Source organism: Alligator mississippiensis, chromosome 2 (genome assembly GCF_030867095.1).
Source record: "Alligator mississippiensis isolate rAllMis1 chromosome 2, rAllMis1, whole genome shotgun sequence".
Classification (NCBI taxonomy): Eukaryota; Metazoa; Chordata; order Crocodylia; family Alligatoridae; genus Alligator; species Alligator mississippiensis.
Genome location: NC_081825.1, coordinates 100,861,563 through 100,886,583, shown reverse-complemented (window position 1 = coordinate 100,886,583; position 25,021 = coordinate 100,861,563). Strand labels below are relative to the sequence as shown.

Sequence of the window (25,021 nt, the reverse complement as noted above, 5' to 3'; positions counted from 1 at the left end):
GATAGCAGTTCAATTGTGTAATGCATAGAAAAAATGTATTGATCAGCAAGCAGCAGCTTTTTTTCAGAGGGCCAATGTTTCTTCATTCATTACATTATGAATTACTAACAGAATAAGACCCAAAGATTTCCAGATTGCTGAGTTTTATCTTTCTTGAAAACGGGACCATTTGATCCACTTGGCAAAGTAGATCTTTAAAGATAATGACGCACTTTCCTGAAACTGCCAGACACCACAAGAAAAAGCCTTGGGCTTCCACCACTAAGCTGAAAGGTTTTGACAGAAGCTGCTGACCAGTTTACTTTCTGTGTATTTCTAAGTGGTCAAAATGCCTATGATTGAAAAAAAGAAAAGTCACAGACAGCTCCAAGTGAAGCTCAGTGTTATACGTTGGGCACAATGAAGTACTAGCCAGTGGTCCATCTACTAGATAATTGAAAGGAAGAATTTAAGACAGTAAAAGAATCCCCAAGCACTTAACCTTTCTGCTGAACTGAAGGCCACAAGAAAAAAGATCAACAGAGAGCAAATAAACCCACCATGGTTCAAAGTAGTTGTAACAAATGACTCTGTCCCCATATTACATCAGAATAATACAAAACTGTCTTATTAGTTGTCACAAAATACAAGAGACATGTGACAGCAAGATGCAACCAAAGACTCCATGGAAGAAGTTGAATGACAGCAAGTACTGAGACCTGAACTTAAATAACTTCCTCCCAGAACTTGGCAGATGAGAGACAAAACCTTTCCATAGGGAACTCCACTGTGACTTTTATGGCAGGAAAACAAGAGGAACAGCACTTTAGCCTGGGTAGGACTGAGGTTAGAACATCTGAATGACTCAATAAACACTAACGCCCCAGATGAGAGTTTCTGGGCACTGGAGACTGGGAACAGCCAAGGGATTTAGATTAATCATATTTACTATATTTGAAGAAACCCCTTTTTGTTACTGGACCTTCACATCCAAAAGGAAGCTGAGGTCAGTAAAGGTACAACTGATTTGTCTTTTACTGGCCATTTTTTGCTATAGTAATAGAAAGGTGGGAGAAAAAAACCAGAGAGATGAACTCTGGTAACCTCTATGGAGACCACGGCTTATGCTTGAGGATAGCCAGGAACAAGAGAAAAATCTGTACCCTCTGCAAGAGGAAGAATTGGTGAATTAGTTTCTATTGGTCCTGCTATGGCATCTGGGTTCTTTGGGTTCCCCATTCCTCCTTTGACTTCTATTTCCTGTCCCTACCCCCTTGGACTGGGAGCAGGACAGGGGAAAGGGACCAGACTGTTGCACAGCAGTGAACTTTGAAGGTGCCCACGCAGTGCTTATGGCCAGGAGAGCAGGGAGACAAGCTGCTGGGTTTTGTGCATGGCAGGGAGCGAGGTGGGGGGATGGTTGCTGGACTGCCCAAATAGCATGGGGAATCCTGGATGGGCATTGGTCCTGGGTCTGTGGCCCTCACCTTATGTGGCTCCTGGCTGCCTCGAAGTTGGACAGCCCCAACCTAGGCAATGACATTACAGGGTAGAAAAGGTTTAAAAGGAAAGGATGCTGCTACTAAACTCCCCAACTGTTCAAGGACTTATAAGGACTGTTAAAGTTCATAGCTCTGAAAATAATTTTATTTTGTAATATTATAAGGTTGGGAATAGTAAAAGGTTTGGAAAAAGGACAGCTAACTAGCCTGCTTTCTCTTAAAGCTCCCTTGAACTGAAGGATAAATATGCTTGGGAGGGATCTGAGCTTTAAGAAAAACATGGAGCATTAGTAGTTTATATACAAATACTGCTACAAGAAGTTCCCTTTCTCCTTTTCTGACTGGGTTTTAACCAGCTAGTGAACAATCAATCCAGAAGAGAGTGTGGAGTATGCATGTGACTTGTCATAGGAAGAAATATGCAGAAAAATGGGGGGAGGCTCATTTTTGTGGAGCCTACTGAATGAGCCAGGACACATTTGCTGTCTTTACCGTTACATAAATGTTCTGCTAAGCTGAAGGCTTGCATGGTTCACCTCTGCTACTGTCCTTAAGGGTATGCCAAACTGTTTGCCAGTCAAGTAGAGTGCTGCTTGCAATGGAATGGCCCTGAATGGAAGCAAGTCAGTTTGCCTGAACCACCGTGTTGAACTCTCTGGTATATCCTCAATCTCGTATGCAGCAAAGTCCTGGCTTCTTACCACCATGTGGCAAGATCATTTGCAAAGACTCTCCCCTCCACGGCAGATAAGGACAAAGCTATGGGTGGGAAGAAATGAAGTTAAATTTGTTTCTGATAGGAAATAATTCCTTGCAAAAGGCTCTGCTGTCACAGAGGAAAAAGGAGTGGAAATCCCTGCTCTCCCCCATAAAAGCACAGACTGTAAAAGGGAAGGTTGGCTTAAAATGCTGGTAAGGGGAACTTTATTGAAAACAAATTGAATGAACAATCCAGTGGATTTGACAGACAGGCCCATAAATTATGGGCCATTGCTCTAGGCAGGAGTCATGACAGGAGAAACAGAATTATCATTGTATTTGTTTTTGTTAATAGAACTTATGTTAATTTTAAATCTAGATTGAAAATACACTCTCTAGAATCACAGGTATATATGTTTCCTTATGTATACTGGGACAAGTGACATTGGGAAGTAGTTTTCTACACTGAAATTCATGTGACTGCAGCAGATGAGAGTTTACAGTGCTACTTCTGGCTAAATTTTAGGTGTTTCAGGGAGGTGTAAGATATGTGATATTTGATTTGAATGATGCCAAAAAAACTCACAACCAATCGGCAAAGGGAAGGGGAAACTGATGATGTATCAGAGGCAAAGATGATTAAAAGCTTTTATTTGCTTAAGTTTCAATTAACTATGTTAATGGCCTTTTTGAGTTTTACTTTCAAGTAAGAGTCCTGGTGAAATTCTGAATCTGAAGAGATAATTCAAAGAAGTATCCTGATGGCATCAGAAGTCCACACCAGTGTTTTTCAACTTGTGGTCTATGGATCACTGGGAGTCTGCAGACTATGTTTAAGACAACTACGATCAATCAAAAGTGTGTGAATATCCACTTACAATTCAAAGGGGGCTACACCTCCATTTGAAATTTCCAAAAGGGTCTGCACCTCCTTTTAAAAATGTTTAGAGGTCCGCAAATGAAAAAAGGTTGAAAACCACTGGCCTACCCTAAGAGCAATATCAGACCTTTGGTCAATAAACTGCCAGTCTTATGTGCTAATATATTCTAACTGAAATCTCCCACTTTGACATAAACTATTGACTTAAAATATATGCGGCATATTCTTTTATTTGAAACTGCTAAAGAAATATAACAATTATAAAAATGTAATTGGGCCTACTTTTTATACTATTTAAAAAATAGCCTTTTGAAGAATCTCCGAACTAGCCAGTTCAGCACTGCTGATGACAAGCTTTGCAGCATTTCATATTGCTTGCTTGACCCCCACAAGTTTCAAGGGTCCATGAAATATGAATAATCTTAATATCTAATATTGCGATTTACCTACATATGTATTGTTTGTGGCAGTCAGCTGATTTAGGACTTCATTTTTTCCACAAATGAACTCAGCTCAGGAAACATGATCTCAGAGTATAAAGTGGTTTTTGGCCAGTTAGCAAAATCCCAACATGGTATTATTTCCAAAAAACATACAATTTGTATTTTTGTATGGCTCTGACATCAGTCATGAATTAGAAAGGTTATCTTTTTTTCTATCCCATTAAACATAGTTTGCAGCTAGCCACACACTATATGTGGTCCTGTTAGCCTTATTCCATATTAAAGTGTTATCACATGAGTAATTCAGACAACATAAAAAGAACAGTAGAAGCAGTGTACAACTGAAAGTATGCGACAAAAGGCTGTAAAGAGATGTTGTACAGAGCAACAGAAATGGAAGAGAGAGGGAAGGAGGGAGCGAATAAAGTGTGCTTTACAATTATCGTTTCCACACAAAGTCCCTTTGAAATCAATAGTGCTAGAATCACATTTATTTCAATGGGACTCATTTATTTTAAAACATTATGAAAGTAAATTCTACACATAACACTAGTGCAGTAACAGTTTTATTATACTATGCTGGCCATGGTAATTTGGCTTAATGAGAGAAAACCCTGTTTTATAACAAAAGGAAGCAAATTTAAAAAATGAGTGGAAGGGCTAAATATTTTAAACGGATACATTTTTTGAAATTTCTAATGCTGAAACCTTTCAAAACAGAAGAAAGCACTCTGCAGATTAACACACAAATACAGTTCTATACAGAATTGATGCACAGGAGCAGAAAACTCGTTGCCCTGATCCAGCAAAACACTTCAGTTCATGCATAACTTGAAGCATGTGAGTAGATTAATTTAAATAGGGGAAAAGTTAAGTCCATACTTTGATAATAGGGTGGATCAGGGCTACAACAAATATACATAGGCTGTTTGTTCATCCTCAGTAACTAATAACCAATATAATCTATAAGCCTCTCCAATTTAAATAAAATACTTGGAAGCACTTTAAAGGAATGCTAGCAAGAATTGTTGAATATGGACAAAAACTGGGAAAGTATTTCGCAATCTGTTTCGTGCTTTGGGGGGGGGTTTAAAGTTTTTTTTGGATTTAAAATTTGTTAACTAGGTTTTTATCTTTTATTTAAGAAAATCTTACAGAGTCACCTCCAGTCTGATTTTCTCTATGGCAAGTGTCTGGCATGTGCAATTTGAAAAGTGGAAATATGTAATTTCTTGAAAAGGTAAATCTAATAATAGAAGTTTTAATAGACTGAACCAGAGTCTAAAAGGAGCAAATCAAAAGGATTGGGTTCAGCATGGTAAGTTAAAAACCTGGAAACAGTTAGCAAAACCATAGCTAATATTTAGCAAAGCTGCTAAACAAAAAAACCCCTCTACTGCTATTATTCTGTGGCACACTGCATAGGTAATAGCAGCAGTTGAACATATAGAACCATAAATTCTGCCCCAAAATGTAAGGCTCCTTGGAAAACAGGTTCCTTTCCTTCTAACATAACTTAACGTAACATCTTCTTCCTAGTGTAGTAAACTTGGTGATTGTGGCAGTACATTTTCATCCAAATATGCACACACACAAAATTACAGATACATCTCACTCCCCAGTGACTTTATAACATGTTGCTAGGTAACAGTGCATACAAGTCAGGTTTCAAGACCTTTAGTAAGTCACCATAAAATAAATGCATGGGCCTTTTGCATGAGTAACATACAGTTGCATTCTCTTTCTGATGCCAATAGATCAGTCATTGAAAGCATGACTATCTGCCAAACAATAAACAGCTTCTCATCAAATATTACGTAGAAAGTGACAGATCAAAATGTTGTGTGCTTTTTCAGTGAGCAGGCTTTTCCCCTTCTCTTGCTTTCTGCTCTCATTCATGCCGTAAGAAGCCATCATGAGCTCTATTATTTACTATTCAGTACAATGGAGGTCTAGAGCCACTTACTGCATAACATGCACTTAAGCAATGCTTATCTAGCTCATCTACAATAGATGTCACAAAACCCCCCAAACAAATGTTTTAATCTACATTTTAAACACAACAAAAATAAAATGGAAACACAGTAACAACAAATGTTCTTCCATATCAAAAAGGGACAAAATGTCACCACACTTCTAAAATGCTGAGCTTTTCCTTGCTGCTTCTGACACACAGTGGAAATTTTTTTGTTATTCCCATCCTGTTAAGCTTCTCATTCCTCTTTTCCTTCACCCTTTTCCTTTTTGCTGACTGGCTGTATGAAGCCTTAGCCTTTATTTTCCATCTCTTCTCATTCCATCCTACGTTCACAAGCAAAATGTACTTGTGCTCCCAGAGGTACAAAGATCTGGGGCAGATCAGGACACTGAGCAATTCCAAAAGACATGACTGCAGTATCACCAAGCAGGCACACATTACAGCAAAGCTGAACCTCTGGTTCACCTGGCAATGACATTTACTGAAATGCAACTCAAATTCCATTTAAAGGAAGGGGTGACCAATTATTCTCCATTTAAAAGGGTATTGTCAATCTCCAAAGGACTGATATGGCATTTGCAAATCACCTTGGGGACTGCCATCTACATGTTAGACAAGCTGGATTCTCTACCAACTTCCTCCCCTCCTTCCTTTCTTTTTAACTGTAAATCCAATTTTTTTTAATGTTTAGTGTAATACATCCCTCCCCTCCAGGATATTCCCAATACTGAAATATTCAGTCAAATCAACAACAGAATACAGAAAATGCGGTGGACTCTCCCTAGACGCATATGCTCAGTTTCATAAAATTATTCAGCAGGCAACCATCTGAGGGAGGAAAAAGACACCACCACCTGCATTAGACACGGAATTCAATTTTAAAAAGATAATAAAGACTTTCAGAACGTCTTCATGTGTCTCTTGGGCTATCAACATTTTGACGATGATAATCAAGAAAATAAAGTAACACGCCTTCCATACTTTACGTACTTCCATTGATTGATTAAGGTCCTCAAATTCCTGAGGAGGAGAGAGCATTAATAGCCCCATATACCAGGTAAGTAAAAGCAGAGGGAGCCAAAAGGCCTGATTTTCTGAAATGCTGTGCATTCATGGCCCTGACTGACTTCAACTGGATTCTATGGATGCCCAGCTCTTATGAAAACTGGGCTGAACAGGACCTGCTCAGGTCATACTGAAATCAGCACCAGAAAATGGAGGTCTTATTCCTAGTTCCTGGATGTAAGAATTAAGCCTCCCCAGAAACTGAGATCCTATATGTAAGAGTTCCTGGATGTAAGGAACTGGATGCGAGTTCCTGGATGTAAGAATTAAACAATGGGACCTCCCCAGAATTATAGTTTAATTCTTACATCCAGGAACTGGGAATACGACTTCTTGAATTTCTAGATTCTGATGCTGATTCAGTATGACCTGAGCAGGTCCTCTTCGGCCCAATTTCTATTTCTTTTTAAAAAATTTTGACAAATCCATAAGTTAGCACGTACAAAACAGAAGGGTTTCTTAAGCTTGAAGGAGGAGGAGTGGCATCTGCTGCCCGCTGATCAATTACCTGACAGCTTCATGAGAAAGTCCGACGCCATCTTGACAGAGATGTCCTGGCTGAATAATGCTGAGGCTGTATTGGCCACAAAGTCAGAGGAGTCTTTCAGCTTTCTGTTGTTGGTGGCTCTGTCGACAGTGCTAAGAGCAAAGGATGTAGCTGAGATGCCATTGTCATCTTTGGGCTCTTCCTTTACTAATAAGGGTGGGACACCAGTATTGGCCTGCCCAGCCAGGTCAGGTGTTTTAGACACAGAAGCAGGTCCTATAAACTCAGATCCTCCTTCCCTCTTCTGTGTAGGACAAGAGTCATTATTTAGCTGTGGTGACCCCTTGATCTCAGTTTCTGGGATTTCCTCCTTCACTTTGGATTCTGTCCTGAGGAAGTGCTGATGGCAACGCATGTGGAGTTTCAAGCTGAAGTGGCGAGAGGAGGTGAAAGGGCATAGCTGGCACTGGAAGGTCTCTCCCCTGTCCTGGTGTTGGTGAACCTGATTAAATGGTTAAGAACAAAAAACACCTACATTTAAGAAACAAGCTATACAAATATTGGAGATGTTTCACCCCTATGCCACACTTGCACACATCTTTATTAAGGAAATGAAATGAAAGGTTTGCCAGTTAGCTGACATGAAAGATGCTGAATAAAATCCATTATCAATAAAAATGGCATTATTGCACATAGAGGGCAAAGTATTTAAATCTCAAGGCCTGTTGAAAAATAAAATAGGATATCTTTCTGCATCATCAAAATTGGTAGCCCTTATAACCTGATCCTAACTTTCACCACTGCATAAAACTGATTCTTCCTATAGATGAATAGCCTAATAACCCTCCATAAACAGTGCAAGCCTGGAAACATACTAATGTGAATAGTAACCCTTCTACTCAGTTTAAGTCCTATATGAATCCTCTATTAGAAGAAAAAAAATGGTTCCTGTTTATCTAAATTGCAACAAGCTTTGTCAGTGGCTAACTTATTCTATCAGAAAATGAAAGATTTTGTTATGTCAAAGAATAAATATGACGAAACAGCCCATATTATTTGATCAAGCACTATCTGGAAAAATTTACCTTTTTGTTTGTTGTTTGTTTTGTTTTGGCTTGGTTTGGTTTGGTTTTTTGTTTGAATTGAACATCTTCAATTTGTTCTGGGCAGGAACTGTCTCTGCCTATGTTTGCCCAGCACAGTGGGTCCCAAACTCTGACAGGTTGCGCACCATCAATTTAAAACGATACAACCTTAAGTACCACCAGCAAATTTTTCAGTTCAACCTTAAATACCACCAGCAATTTTCTATCATATAAAGTCATTATAAAAATTCTGTTAACACGTGCCACTGACAGGTTGTCCGCATAACACAGATCCACTGGCCTAGTACATTGGGGGCCTCCCTCAATTACTGCCTTTCAGAGCTACCTCACACATATATGCATGTTTCATATAAAACGTGCATATATTTGTGAGGGGGGTATATAGCATTATAGTATATCTATATCTATATATATATTTAAGCATATATAGTATGCATATATATTTAGCTTTAACCATATATATATAGATATAGATATATTTAGCGTTTAAGAAAGGGGTAACTGAGCCAAGCATAATGCCAGCAGGCGCAAAGCAAACTTGCCTATACAGCCTCCTCAGTGCATTGTGATACAATTACCCAATATTAACCCTAGATATTCCTCAAGCAAAGATTGCCAGACATGTAAATTTGTTCTAGATCCCTGAGTGAATGTATGATCTGGATGAACTGGCACCAGGCTGAAATCAATACAATCATTTTCACTTGACTAGAGTGGTTGGAAGTTTTTCAACAAAAAAGATTTTTGTTGAGAAATGGCTGTTCATTGAACCTGAAATGTTTTACCTAAGGCATCTGGGGTTCAATAACCATCATCAGGTCAAAGGCAGGGTTCTCATGTGACCCTGGCTCATTTCCTTATTGACCTTGGTGCTTCCAGAGTGATGGAAGGCAGCCAGCCAAGGCTTTATAACTCACTGCTGTGAACATGGGAGTCTGGAAGTCCTGGGACCCCAAGTTCTAACTGGAGCTCAGTTCCCAACTCTGCAATGGCAGACTGGGAAGCTACAGCTTTAACTGTGGTTTCTCAGAGCCTGGTCTCCCTGCCACAGAGCCAGGACCGAGACCCTAGGAAGACCCAGGCTCTTAGAGTCTATGGCTAGGGACAGAAGCTACACATAAACTGGTTTAAGTGATCAGAAACTGGTTTAAACCTGTAACAAAACAGAAACTTAGTGCACATAAACCAGTTTCAACATGGTTAAAACTGATTTAAGATAAACCTGGTTGAAAATGGTATCAGACTTAAGTGATTTGGGTCAAACCAGTTTATGGAACTTCTGTCCCAGACCCCTTCCTGGTTTAAGTTAAATCAGAGTCTTGCAGCATCCCAGCATTTTGCAACCCTGGGTTGTGCTGTCTACTCCAGAGAGCAGGGTTGGCCCCACCTCTCTGCTCTCTAGCCAGAGCAGTGAGGGCTGGCTGACAAGTGGGTGGGGTGGGGGGCATGCCTTGCTGGGGATGCAGACCAGTCTACAGGCGTGGGGGGGGAAGGGCAGAGATGACGGTTAAACACCCCTTCCCTTGTTCAAACTTACAGCTGGCTGCAATTGTAGACTACAAATACCAGAAGCACCTGGAAGCAGGAAGAAGAAGTGATGAGCAACCCTGCAGAGTCCTGATGCTTTAAGTCTGGACTGCAAATCCCAGAGACCTCTGGGGCAGCAGGAAGAGGAAGTGAACATACAGCCAGAGAGCTGTGCTCTAGTGCCCCCCAGCTTCTGGCCTGAGCCACTGCAGGTATGTGGCTGCATTTCCTGAATCAAAGGTAAATGTCTGTTTACTTGTTTCAATTTAATCTGTGCATTTTAGGCTAACCTGCAAAGACTGAATCGATTCAGCCTCAGGCTTTTTGACTGTCTGTACTTAGCCTATGGCTCCAGGATAGCTCATCATGCAGATTTCCCTCACGGCATATTTCATTTTGGAAACACCATATTTTGTTGTTTCCACAATAAAACTTTTTCAGAATCTCCTGTTCATGAGAAATTGTTTTTAAAAACTTGGTTTCAGTCTGGTTCAAATGAAAACCATATGCATATTATAAAAAATATATGCAAATCTCTTGTGAGCCAGAAATCTTGCATTTCAACCAGATTTACCAGTGATCTAAACAGGATCTGATTTAAGGCTGGCAGAGACGAGTGGTTAGTGAGCCAAACATCTCTCTCCTGTTCTATACCGCTCTGCACTCAGTAAAACTGCATTTCATTGATGCTGCTCTGATTTACAGCACAGCAGTACCCAAAGGTTGCAAAGTTTAGGTGGTATACAGAGAGTCAGAGGGAATCTCAGCAGAACATAATTTACAGAACAACATTCTTAACATGATACAAATGTGCTATTTACAAAACCAGTAAACTTAAGGCAGGGTTGTCAAACTCATCCAGACCGGGGCCCAATGTGTGGCATGGTGTTAATCTGCGGGCCACATCAGACCCACAGACCAGCTCCACATTTTGGATCTGGAGCTGTGCTTCCAGCACCAGGTTGTGCAGTATGGAGCCCCAGAGCAACTGTGCATGTAGCACAGCCCCAGAGCAGCACACAGCCTCTCTGGAGCTGAGAGGTTCACAGCAGCTGCTTTCCACTCCAGGACATGAGCTGGAACAGGCAGCCCATGCATCACGCAGGGCAATCCGGCACACCACGTAGCATGTGGGTCACTCTGAGACCTATGGGCAGCACTGGTGGCCAGGTGATTTGGCTTCAGAGGATGGACCCAGCCCACTAGCCATATATTTGACACCCCTGCTTTAAGGTATTGATTTCGATTGTGCTAGCGCTGTTGACAGAAGATGAATGTCTGTTTTGGTGTATATTTGGAGGGATTGATTATGTTTCTGAAAGTTAAATCTATTATTTTATGAGTTGGATTCATTAATTTGTTTTTAAATGGCAACAAATGAAAAATTAAAGGCCATTGCTGAAGCCCAGCTCTTATATCATCCGAAGTCAGTTTTAAATCCCAACCCCAGTAGAATAATGTGATATACTATAGATAGGAAAAAATATAATGAAAGTGCTGTAAACACTACTGAAAATATTGTGGAATGTGATTTTTCCTTTTTGAGGGGTGCAGATATGTGATAAAGGTTGCAAGCACTATTACTACAGTAACTTTATCTCATATACCCACTGAGATGCATATGTTAGGCTATATCTTTAGGATCCCCAAGAATCAGTCTCTCCCCACCCTCTTTTTAACAAATTCTTCTGGAGGTTCCATGTCATAGCCATGAATATGATTTCTTTTGAAGCCACTCAAAGCCATGGTCTCAGTCAGGTGACAAAGTCTTTATGACAGCCCAGCTTCCTTTGGAAGGGCTCAGCAGGCCACCTTTGAAGAATGCTGATGAAAAGAGAGAGCAGATCTCTGTGACTTGGATTTCCTTTCTCAGAGGTCACAACAGCAACATCACCCAGGTTGCCAGGGCCTGCTTTGTCTTGAAACAAAATGCACTCTACATTACACATTTGCAGATGTACAAAAGGAATTTCATGAAGGAGAAAAAAGGAGAACTTCCTACCAACTGAATTTTAAAGAGAGAGAATTTGGAAGGTATTATATTGTAATTCAAGGACTCAAGATTAAATCATAAGAAATTATTAAAACAGCATCAAGTCCACGTATTAGTTTTTACAGCACTGCATATAAGCTGCTTCTAGTGGTACTTTTCAAATTCCAATAAATAATAATTGGCTTAAAAATATAAATACTAATAGAAAAAGAAAATTATGATTTTCCGTAAAAGAGATTTTTAACTGTCATTCACATCTTGGGTCCTAGACAGCAGCAAAGAGTTATAGAAATTGGTTTACTATAGGCAATAGCTACTTGCAGATGCTTCAGAGGGGGGAAAAAAAGCAAGGAACCCTTTAATAGACAGTTCTAAGATAACTTTTGCATATACCTTTCCTCTTAATACCTATCAATAATTGGTTGGTCTACCCACAGGTTCATGAGAGTTTATACATTTTGTATTTTATTTAATGTTCTGTGGACGTTGTCCATAATTTCCTAAACTTTGTTTTAATCTTGGTCTTAAAAATATTATGTAGTAAAGTATTGGCTGTAGCCTTTTTGGCTGTAGCTTCAATCCCACAAGCACTTTTGCATATGCTTAATGTGAAGCATGAAAGGACAGAAATTTAAACGTGTGGGTGCATTACCAGAATTAGAGGGTAACTACATATATTTCAAACTTACTTCATTTTTTTTATTGGTTTTTGTAGTTGTACTACACAAGAGAATAAAAGGTTTAGATTATTTTCTCTGACATGTATTTATTATTTTGGTCTCCCCTCAGCTCCAGACCAAGCAGTCCCGTTTTTTTCAGCTTCTCTTTTCTTGCCATACTGCTAATAAATTGTGTCACCCATTTATAATCCTTATTAGATGCAGAATGACCAGAGTTGAGCACAATATATAAAACTGAGCCTCCTGTTTACATAATGACATTGTAATATTTCCAATATGATTTTGAGAGATATTTAAATATGTAATTTGCATTTTAACCACTGCTGTACACTGAGGACAGGCTTCATTGAGCTGTCTACAGTGACATTCAGGTATTTTCCCTGAATGGTTACACTGTGTTGTCTTAAATGGACCTGTATGCATGATTAACTCAAACTGTTCCCAATATGCACTACCATATATTTGTCAACAATTTCACCTATCATGCTGATCAATTCCCTACCTTAGTTTGGTCCTTTTGAGGTTCTTCTCAATCTTATCTAGTCTTCACTTAAATAACTTTGTGTCACCTGCAGTTTTTCCAGCACAGTGTTCTACAGATCACGACTAAATATATAAAAACAACCCCTGTCCTAGTTTGGAGCACACTTCTGTTAACCTTTTGTCATGCTTAAAATTGATAATTTATTCCTACCCTTTGTTTTACTGTCTCTTGGTAACTTCCTAATCTTTGATAGTACTTCACTCCTCTCTCTACAACTACTTAATTTTCTTGACAGCCTCTTAGTGAGTGACTTTGCCAAAGGGTTTTTTAAAGGCCAAATAAATTATCTCAGTTGAATGTCCTTTATCCATTATTTTGTTGACATGCTCAGTGTATTCTAGTAGATGAGAGCATGATATTCTTTTACAGGACCAGTGCCTTTCAATCATACTGCACCAATTCAGGTGTTTAGTAACTTTATGTTTTGTCATTTCAATTAATTTATCTGGTATTATCCGGGATTTGCAAAGTCAGCCCTTAGTGTGCTTTTCTTTACAAAGAGAAATTCAAGATTTGCCACCAGCTGACTTACATAAGAAAAGGTGTTTTTCTAAGAGTAGGAACCTTCCTCCAAGTGTGTTAAACTTATTTAATATAAGAGGTACAATGAGCAATTAATTCAGCAAGAGTTATTTTTGAACAAATACCTCCATGTTTCTTAAGACTAAGCAAAGAATATTCTCCTCCTCCGCTGTGCTCTAGAACTGTTTAATTGTAGGTGCTGAAGTTTCTTGTCTTAACCTTGTCTCGGTGCGAAAACTGACCAGTTTAAAAGCAGATGCTTGAAGTTGCTGACTAGATGCAGTTGCCTCCCTGATTACTCTCCACATCATGTAAAAGGGTTTTACATGACCAGTATTTACACAGGTTTACACAGGGTTTACACTGACCAGTTTAAAAGCAGATGCTTGAAGTTGCTGATTACTCTCCACATCATGTATTCAGCACCCTTTTCCTAATCTGGAGGCTGGTTATATATGTAACTCTATTAATATATTTGTATCCCTAGGACATAAGATTTTTAGTCATACAGGGCATGTCCAGACAAGCACTGCACACCACATGTGCAGGTATTCCCAGAGCTGATAACTTGCAGTGTGGCACAACGGGTTTGACACCGTGAGAAACCCACAGTAGAAAAAAGCAGTGTGGTACACATGGTGGCAGTGTGTGCCCCCCAAAACTGGAGCCTGTCCAGCCAGATCCATGGTCCGGCTGCCGGCCAGGCTCCCTGAGGCCAGATTGCCACTACTGGACCCCTGGAAGGCCCCCAGGACCCCAAGTAAGCCCATTGGGGCCAGCCCAGGTACTGGCCCCAACCTCCCCTACTCCACCTGGGGTAACTTGCCACGCACCAGAGCACACATGCTCATCTAGATGCACCCACAGAGCCCACTGTTTGGTCCCCTTAACACACAACCACAAACACAATCGATTCAATGGTGAGAATAATGCTATCCCCTCCCCCACCTCCACAACCTAATCTGCCTTTTCTGTTTAGTTTACACAATCATCTCTTTGATTTCTGCCATTTCATCATGCTGCAACAATATCCTCTATGTTAAGATCCTCTTCCACTGCCAGGCAATCTAATTAACCTATTTCTGCTTCAAGCTTCTTCTTTTGCAAGATATAAAACTATAACTATAAATGTCTCTATATTATACAGTACATACTTACTTATAGTTACAGAAATTTTGGTCCAAATTATGTTTTTTAGTACTTAGGCTGATACCCTGTTTCTTTTCTGGCATGAAGCTCTGTGATCTTGGCCTGTTTCTCCACAAGGAACATGGAGAGCTGCAGCGAGAAGTTGTGTGGTAGTGAGTGCATACCCCTAAGATACTACGGGGCCAGAAGCTGACTGATGGATGCCTACAGCACTGCTCTGAAGTTAATTTCATCCGCATTAGCCTAGAAGGGGAAACAGAAAAGGCTGAGACATCCTTCCCAAATAATCACTTTTCTGATCCTTCAAAATAAGTATCTAAAATAATACTGTTTTCCTAATCTTCAAAAAGTGTATATGCATCTAGATAACTGTGGTCCCTTCTACATATTATATCTATTGTGCAAGTACCTTGTTAATTTCACAATACATTTAGACTGGCTACACCTGCAAATTAACTATGGCACATTAAAGAGGTCCAACCAGATATAAAGTTATTGCTCAAAAATATGTAATAATTTTATAGCTGGTTTCTTGCTAGCTTTAATTTGCATGTGTAGGCAGTCGGCAGCTGGGAGAATGCAGCTGCTGCCATCTCCCAGCTGCTGGGGACCACAACGCACTCTCGAGGTTGGGAGATGGCAGGCGCTGTGATCTCCCAGCTGCAGGGTGCTCTACACACCCCAGGGCTGAGAGATCGTAGCAGCACCTGTGGCTGGTGGGCCCAGGTACACCACACAAAGAGTCAGGGCTAAGAGGCTTTCAGTTGACATGACTCTGTCCCAGCTAGGCCTCTCAGCCCTGGCTGCATGTGATCCCTGTGGATGGGAGTCCCCTCAGCAGAGGGGCCTCCCAGTCATGGGAGACTGCTTCTTGCCAATGCAGGGGGAGCCCATCATTGGGCTCCCCCTGCCACGGCAATAAGGTGCAATGGTATCTAATGCGCAATCTCACAATCACGCTTCCTGCCATGCACATATGATCCTATAGCACCTTTACCTGAACATGTAGCGAAGGCCTGTAGGAAAGATCTCAAGAACTATTTTCTTTGCTGTTTGCCTCTCTCTATTCTGCTTAACATCAGTTTCAATGGTTAGAACACCTGTTGAAACCGTGCTGTAATCTCCAAAATACGCCGGAGATGACAGCAACTGCAACCACATCTGACAGACCTTCCAAGAACTCAGGACCAAACGGTAAGGACTGAAACTTGGGCTTATGCAGATGCTATGGTTGTTGTCCCCATCACAGGCCAATAAAAAAACTATGTTCAGTTTTAAATTCTGTATTGCATCTATTCTAGGTTTCTCTAACAACCTAAATATCACACAGCAATTAAAGATAACATTCTGTGCCTGAAATGGCAGTATCCTCTCAATCCCCCATGCCTGTAACATGCATGTAAGTGTGCTTTCCTTCTCATCTTTCACGTCCACACCTCCTGTTGCGAGTTGGTTCTAGGAAAGGACCTCTACTGGTTAAAGTGCTGTCAAAAAAGTTTGTAAAGACTTGCACATAATTAGCTCGGAATGAGTCCATTATTCTGTCTAGGAAGGTGTTCCTTACCTGGAGACAAGACACCAAAAATATTTTCAATGACCATGGCCTGGTCTGATTAGCATGTTATAATTGACATAAAGGTATTAGAAACTGGTTTTTCTACTGCATAAAATGGAAAATGGGGAAAAAAGAAGCAACCCCAATATGAAATCCTATAATCATTCACAGAAAGCAAAACTCAGAATTCCTAAGTACTGTGTGGGTCTGGAAAAGACCTACAACATTTAAAATTCTATGGAGGGGCACACATACTGCAGCTCTGGGCTGTCACAACCCAAAGTTGTGATTTTTTGTTTGTGTGCGCGCTTCGGGACCGCTAAATTATTTCCCGCCATTTTTGTTGCTTTCTTTGCATGGTAGAGCTCTCTGCTGCTAGAGAGAGAGCTCTGGTGCAACGGGGGATTTCCCGCCAAATTACAGCTTCTTTGCAGTGTGCATTCCTTTTGCATCGTAGTGATGCTCGCCGCAAAGAAGTTCCGGCCATTTGTATTAGGGTCCATGCCATGTTATTGGCCGACTCCTAATTTAGGCACACGTGGCGGCTAGTGATTGGCTTGCTAGCCGTACATAAGGCTTGGGTAGTTTCCGCCCAAGCTGGAGGAGGGAGGAGAGAGAGATATTCTGTGTGAAGATCTCCAAGCGCTGTGGACCCTCGTGGACCCGGCGCGCCTCCCCTAAGCAGGCAGAGAGAGGCAATAGAACCGAGCCTACGGAGCTTTTGCTTCTCGCCTCTCCCCGTCGCCGAGCGCAATCCTAGACGTATCCCTTTCCTATAATTTCGGACCCCGCGGAGCCTAGCAAACTCCGTGGGAGCAATCGTTTTGTCAGAGTCCTCCAACGAGGGTTCAAGCGGGAGCTGTGCCTGGAAACTTATCCAGCCTACACCGATACCATCTTTGGGTGTAAGTAAACAATCTTTTCAATCAACCGTTACGCCTCCGTGACTAATTCTAACTCGCGTGCACAAAACAATCCCACAGTTTCTCCCACCCCGCGTGTCCGGGCTGATGGCCATAGCCCGCGTGCACCGGAGACGGGTCCGGTACGACCCCGGTTCGCCCCCGGCTTGCCCATGGCGGCCAGAATGGGATCGGAATCACTGCCGCGCATGGCGACGAGGGCGGGCTCAGGGCCCGGCCAGCACATGGGCTACACCGGCTAGTCCCAAATGTCATGAGAAAAAGGCTCTTGGATTCCAAAGAAAAGCATAATAGGACAAATGCCCTGAAAGAAGTCACATCTGCCATCCCATTCAGCTGAACATAAAACTGAGGTCCCTTCTACATATTACATGCATTGTGCAATTAAACAATTAACTGCACAATTCATTTAGACTGGCTACACATGCAAATTAACCACCATGCCACAAAAAGGTCCATCCACCTATAAAGGTACAGCTGAAAAATGTGTGATAATTTTATAGCTGGTCTCTCTCCCCTTTTAATTTGTTCATATAGCAGGGTCTCCCCCAGCTGATGGGGCTCCCAGCTGATGGGGTGTACCAAGTGCTGCCAGAGCTGTGAGTCCCACACTTGAGGAGATTCTCAGCCGCAGCAGCACCCTACAGCTGTCAGGAAGTCCCACAGGTCCTGGGGCTGAGTGCCTCCGTCTCACACATTAGCAGGGCTAAGAGTCCTGCAGCTATAGAACTGGCTCCCATGTACCAGCAATAAGGCAGGATAGGATCTGAGGCTGGATCCCACAATCACATGTGGCATGGCAGGAGGTGTGGTTGTGTGGATCACATACTAGATTCTATCGTATTTTTACCAACATGTGTTGGGTTGTGATTTAGGTGGAATCCTGTCTGAGCAGATAGCACAGCCTGATAAACAGAACTATTCCAGTAGAGCATTCTGGAGTGAGTCCTTTGTTTTGTGAAACCACACTCCCCAGAGATAATACACAATCTTATCTGCAGCTACTGTAAACTGATTGGGTGCAGCTAGTAAAAATAGTCTGTGTAGGTAAATTCCCTCTTTACCCACAAAAAGCTAAATAGCGCCATGAAATCTCTAAATGATGATGAGAAACCATACCGCCTCTCCAATTAACAGCTTCTGTTTTACTGTAAGACCTTTGGTTAGTCTATTTCTTTAGGCTTTCCCATATTCTGTTGTGAACACACTTTTGTTTTTAGGAGGCAATTTTTATAAACTATTTCCTTCAAATCTCTATATGCTGTGCATTTAGAATAGTCTACTGACTCCTACTCATACTTCTATACTCTTAAGAGGTTTGTATACACAGTGTCAACCACAGCCCCCGACATGTGCCATCCTGACCTGTGAGACTAAACTGTATCAAGTGCCAAGACTCGCAGCCTGCATGCCCCACCCCCATGGTAAGGATGTGGCTTGCTGGAATCTTTGCTAGTTTATTTTATTGATTCATGTATAAAATCTCATTTTTACAAGTGACTCTGGGTTTACGAATAGTTTTATGGATTTTTTTTAAACTGCCCAATTAGTTAACCACTTTGAAACCTGGTGAAGATGCACTTCATCCCACAAACCAGGAATAAATTTAACACTAATAGTTCTTTCACCCTTTCACTCAGACCAAAGACTGAAAATACTCATGTGCTATTATTATACATTTGCATTCAGACTGTTTAATCAAATGAGAATCAAATAATCGTGTTGAGGGCTATCCACTGAGAACAGTCGTGAATCACCAGAGGTTTAAATTTGGAGATGCTCTTCTATTGTGTGTCAGTGCATCTCATTGTGACAGTGAAAGAGGAAAAAGATAAAGGTTTGCAGGTACAGAGTAACTGAATCACAAAAGATCAATATCAACACCCTGAACTGCACCAAGAAGCAAACAGACCTCACGCACATGTTGATCTGAAGGGGTAAAAGAGTAAAACATTAGGAACCACATATGAGCACACTCTTAGAGCAGATGGGAATTTACCAAACACCCGCCACTGAGGACATCATGGACTAAGAAATTTGATGTCAAAGTAGCAACATGCAAACACCTCTTATATAATTTAAACACATTAATGTTAACAAGTAACACGCAAAATTTTATTGCCTTTGGGGCAGAAGAGTGTACGTGTGCATGTGTTGAGGGTTTGCAGGATTTTGAGGGATTTTAGAAGATGTGAACAAACAGCTACCACACACGGGTGTAGAAATTGTTCTGAATTACAGACTTATGCTGGAATCATTTTAAAACAGTATCCCCTATAAGGCCCGCAGTTCTTATCTGTGATACGAGGTGAGATTTCTCACAAGTTAGTGTCCGTCTGTATCACAAAGGCAATAGCTAGTATTCATACAGAAGAGGGTCAGCTGTTACTCTTATCGCACTATTAGGATGAGACATGGCTTGTAAGGTGTTAGCATACATGCATTTTTTCTGTTTACAAATAGCTTGAATTGATTAAACCTCAGTTCTTCACACAAAGCAGAACAATTAAAAATAATCTTTGGTGCTGTCAGACATTCTTGGGGACTGCTCTACCTAATTAAATCTTTGGTACCTTTTATTATGAAAATCTTTGTTGAAAGATGAAATGTTACACAGGGCAGTGCAATGTTTTAATAGAACTTAAAAAGGAGGTTTTAAAAAAAAATCAAATTTTAGATGTGGAATAATATCCCAAGGATATACAACCAATACTTCATTGAATGCCTCCCTCAAATTCCTTGAGTTGGAAAGTTAGCAATAGTGAATGAGTTAACACAGGTCTTTAAGTCCATCCATTTCATGGCATGGAATTATTTTCTTAAATTCTATCTAGTCCTTTGCCCAGTCTAATTATTGCTACCAACATTACACCCACATCTCTTGGAAGATTATGCAACAATCTAACCATATGCTCAGCAATTTGACCTGTGGAACTATTCCATCTGGTCTACCAGTAATCCAACGGGCTACTGGAAGTTGGGAAGAAGGGGCATGCCACAGAATTTGGAGTCCCTGGAGCCCAATGGAAATGGCCATTGACAGCAACCCCCTGGATCCAGGCTGCTAGCTCAACACAGTCCCATGCTGCCACACCCCCCCAGACCCATGCTGCCACCATGTTCCACATGCCCCTGGACTCGCACTGCCACCCAAAAATGGCCCCACACTGCTACCCAAATTGGCTCTGTGGATCCAGCCTGGGAGAAGCCCCTGCGGTCTGTATCTGGCATGGTACCTGGGGTGAATTTGACACCCCTGATGTACCAGATTCCAATTTCAGAAAACTAACATTACCCCTATAAAACTTGTGTGTTCTGGGGCATAAACACGCAGCATAAAAAACTCTGGTCCTTCTCTGTTTCTGATTTCTCTGCAGCAGTGTTCTGACAGACAGGGAGTTGCTGTGATAAGTTACAAATACTGTAGGTTCTGTAAGTATTTCTGATTGTTGTAAGGTGGCTTGGTTCAAGACAAATGGGAGTTGATTCATGAAGAGACTGGCTGTACATAGACAAGAAAGAGTCAGAGAACCATCCATCTGCCAGTACTTAGGAGACAATATATGTGCCATTCATTGCCTTTAATGTCCTACATCTGGACCCTGCTACCCACACTGAGTTTATCAGACTGGCCTGCAAAGAAGAAGGTCCCAACTTGCAAACACAGAAAAACTAGAAGGCAATAGAAAATATCACCAGGAAAGAGAAAAACTGCAGCAGGGAACAAATGAGGATAAGTTGTCTGGGGGAGATCAAAAGGGTTCTTGCCTAGGGCCTATACCATGGAGTGGTATGAATTCGGGATTCTGCATGGAGTGCCAGATCTTAAGTAATACAGACCTGTTACAGACTTTGTTATTCACTCCCTCCTTGTTTGTTTGTCCCACTCCCTCCTTCAAAAAACAAAACCCCTTTTTCTCTTTGCTTATGCTTTTGTTCCTAGCATCAAAGTGAAAAAACACTTCTGCCTGAAGAGGTTGAACTGCACTTACTGCTGGTCACAGGCTCCTGAAAGGAAGAACTTCATGTCCTCAACCCAGGCAGACCTGATGCAGTAAGACCTAATGAGCAATGCACCTGGTACAGTGGCCCAGGAGTCACTCTAAAAATAAGTAGCCCACCCTATAAGATGTAAAGGCATGACACAGTGGACGACTGGAGATCCTCTGGGTTAAAATCTGTGGGGAACACAGCACAGGGGACACAATGGTGGGAGTCTACTACAGACCTCCCACCCAAAGTCCTGAGCTTGACCAGGAGTTCGCCCAAAAACTGGCTGAGGCTGCATGCTCCAGGGCCATGGTTGTCATGGGTGACTTCAACTACCCAGACATCTCGTGGGAGGATCGCTCAGCAAAATCCGAGTGGTTGCAAAGCTTCCTATCGTGCGTGGATGACCTCTACCTGACTCAAAAAGTCTACGGGCCAACAAGAGGTAAAGCGTTGCTCGACCTGGTACTGGCTACTGGGGATGACCTAATCGGCGACCTAGTGATTGATGGGAAGCTGGGTGATAGCAACCATGAGCTGATCACCTTCACCATCTGCCATAAAGCTGGCAAGTTGGTCAGCAACACTAAAGTCCTTGTCAGGAAAGCTGACTTTGACAAGCTCAGGAGGCTTGTCAGTGAGGCCCTAAGGGACCACGACCCCAGGGGGAGGGGAGTTCAGGAAGAGTGGTTGTTCCTCAAGGGAGCGATCCTCGATGCACAAGCTAATTCTATTCCATCCCGGAGGAAAGGCAGCAAGAGGGCACAGCAGCCCCCCTGGGTCTCCAAGGATCTAGCAAGTCTCCTGAGGCTAAAAAGAAAGGCCTACAAAGGATGGAGGATGGGATTCACCTCCAAGGAGGAATATTCTGCATTGGTCCTGTCCTGCAGGGAGCAAACCAGGAAAGCCAAGGCTGCAACTGAACTCCACCTAGCTTCAAGTATCAAGGACAATAAAAGGTCCTTTTTCAGATATGTGGGGAGCTGGAGGAAAAGCAAGGGCAACACTGGACCCCTGCTAAACCAGATGGGACAACTGACAACAGACACCCAGGAAAAAGCCAACCTATTAAATGGGTACTTTGCATCGGTCTTTCATCAGTCCCATGGGACACCCATGCCCACTACGGGACAGGGAGGTCCGGGTAAGGGAGATCCCCTGCCCTCCATCAATGCTGACTTCGTCAAGGAACATCTTGAGAGGCTGGATACCTTCAAGTCACCTGGCCCTGACAATCTACACCCCAGGGTACTCAAGGAGCTGGCGAGCATCATAGCCCAGCCTCTAGCATGGATCTTTGAGAACTCCTGGCGCTCTGGTGTAGTGCCCGAAGACTGGAAGAAGGCCAATGTGGTGCCTATCTTCAAGAAAGGGAGGAAAGTGGATCTGGCAAACTATAGGCCCATCAGCCTGACCTCTATCGTGGGGAAGGTCTTAGAAAAGTTTATTAAAGAGGCCATCCTTAATGGACTGGCCAACGCCAACATACTGAGGGATAGCCAGTATGGGTTTGCTGAGGGTAGGTCTTGCTTGACCAATCTCATTTCCTTTTATGACCAGGTGACCTATCACCTGGACAAGGGAGAAGAGATTGATGTCATATATCTTGACTTCAAAAAAGCTTTCAATCTGGTATCTCATGATCACCTCTTGGCGAAAATGGCCAATTGTGGCCTTGGGTCCACCACGATCCACTGCCTGGGAAATTGGCTCTGTGGTCAGACCCAGAGGGTGGTAATTGACAGAAGTCAATCATCATGGTGCCCTGTGACCAGTGGGGTCCTCCAAGGCTCTGTCCTTGGACCCATATTGTTCAATGTCTTCATTAATGATGTGGACATTGGAGTCAGAAGCGGACTGGCCAAGTTCGCCGATGACACCAAACTTTGGGGCAAAGCATCCATACCAGAAGACAGGAGGGCGATCCAGGCTGACCTGGACAGGCTCAGCAAATGGGTGGACGAGAACCTGATGGTGTTTAACACTGAAAAATACAAAGTTCTCCACCTTGGGAGGAAAAACTTGCAGCATCCTTATAGGCTCGGCAGTGCTATGCTGGCTAGCACTACAGAAGAAAAAGACTGGGGGGTCATCATTGACCACAAGATGAACATGAGCCTTCAATGCGATGCTGCAGCTAGTAAAGCGACCAAAACGCTGGCTTGCATCCATAGATGCTTCTCAAGCAAATCCCGGGACATCATTCTCCCCTTGTACTCAGCCTTGGTGAGGCCACAGCTGGAGTAGTGTCCAGTTTTGGGCCCCACAATTCAAAAAGGATGTGGAGAAGCTAGAGTCCAGAGAAGAGCCACGCGCATGATCAGAGGTCAGGAAAACAGACCTTACAACGACAGGCTGAGAGCTATGGGGCTCTTTAGCCTGGAAAATCTCAGGCTCAGGGGTGATCTGATGGCCACCTATAAGTTTATCAGAGCAACCATCAGTATCTGGGGGAACGTTTATTCACCAGAGCTCCCCCCAAGGGATGACGAGGTCAAATGGTTATAAACTACTGCAAGACCGTTTCAGGCTGGACATAAGGAAGAATTTCTTTACTGTCCGATCCCCCAAGGTCTGGAATAGCCTGCCATCAGAGGTGGTTCAAGCACCTACACTGAACACCTTCAAGAGAAAATTGGATGCATATCTTGCTGGGATCCTATGACCCCAGCTGACTTCCTGCCCTTTGGGCGGGGGGCTGGACTCAATGATCTTCCAAGGTCCCTTCTAGCCCTAATGTCTATGAAATCTATGACATTTGAGACATGATGGAGTAAACTCGGAACGGTCAGGGATGGGTTCAGCTACCCTTGCCTATGTGAAATGTAAACCACAATGACTCAACTGAAGTCAATGACTACAGGCACATCCTTTATAGCAACAGGGGCCAACTTTCTTGGCAGGTGTGCCAAAAATTAGCTCCACACCCTCCCCAAGTGCCACTCCAATCCCCTTCCTCTTCCTGATCTGCTGCTCTGCTTTCTACTCTGTGCTCCCTGCTGGATCTCATGCTCAGTCTTTTGCTCTCTATCTATCTTCTGCTGTGCCGCTTGCCCCCTCATTGATCTGCCAGTGGCTGCCCATGCCATCCCTTGTGCCGCAGGTTGGCTACCCCTGCTATCTGGAAAGTGATATTTATCACCCTACATTCTATTAAACTTACTGGAGATACTATTTAAAATTGTTTGCTTTTGCCAGTTTAACATATACATAAAATTTACTTCAGGTAGTACAGGCCTCAAATAGTGAGTATTGTATCAAAAAAAAAAAAAAGAAAGAAATAACACTTTTTCACACACACCCCTCTCCAAAGTTAACAGAAATATTTTTTAAAACATTTGGTGTTAAAACAATAATTTTGGGGGTTTTAAATATTTCATTGAAGTGCCTGCAACCCTAACTTTACCACGTGCTCAACCACGGCAGGCAAAAAGTAAAACGGAGTCTACTTTCACTGTCCACACCGTATAAAATTGCAGAAGGCATTTTTAAAATCTAAATTTAATATTTCACATTTTATGCTTTCATTTTTAATCACAAGGTAGTTTAGTAGCACAGGTAAGAAAATAATATCCCTCCCCTCGCCTTTAAATATTACTTTTAATCAGACACATTCTTTTTCCTATTTATTTAGTTGCTGACACAGTCTCTTCCTTGTCAGTGAACAGATCCCTTACCTTCATGTGTGATTTGAGATTGTCCTTGCGTGCACAGCGAAAGGGACAGAGTGGGCACTGGTGACTCTTTAAACCTGTGTGAATCACCATATGTCGTTTCCAGTAACTCTTCCTCTTTATAACCAAGCCACAGATTGGACACTGGAAAGGTTTTCCTCCTTCTTCTTCTGAAGCTTAGCAGAAGGGGAGAGAAAAAAAGAGAAGAACTTTTATAGCCTAGAGTAGAATACTTTCTTCTTATAAACATACCCACATACCATTTTTAAATGTAAGTATCTCATCTGCAAAGAGACAGCAATGGTTAAAAAATAATGCTCATCAA

At 42.2% G+C, this 25,021-nt stretch overlaps 1 protein-coding gene across 7 annotated transcripts in view; it reads right to left on the bottom strand.

The window, feature by feature from the left end:
- ZNF827 (zinc finger protein 827) overlaps positions 1-25,021 on the bottom strand; it is a 159,082-nt gene that overhangs the window by 93,389 nt on the left and 40,672 nt on the right. For 6 of the 7 annotated variants that reach the window (XR_002088380.2, XM_019481519.2, XM_059722006.1 and 3 more), the window contains exons 3-4: positions 24,700-24,872; positions 7,055-7,535 (exon numbers count right to left, since the gene is read on the bottom strand). Coding sequence is in view for 6 of the 7 variants with exons in the window: in XM_019481519.2 (XP_019337064.2) it covers positions 7,055-7,535; positions 24,700-24,872 (654 nt within the window). In the remaining variant the exon portion in view is untranslated. The remainder of the gene's footprint in view (positions 1-7,054; positions 7,536-24,699; positions 24,873-25,021) is intronic. The other variant, XM_019481520.2, reaches the window with a different exon arrangement.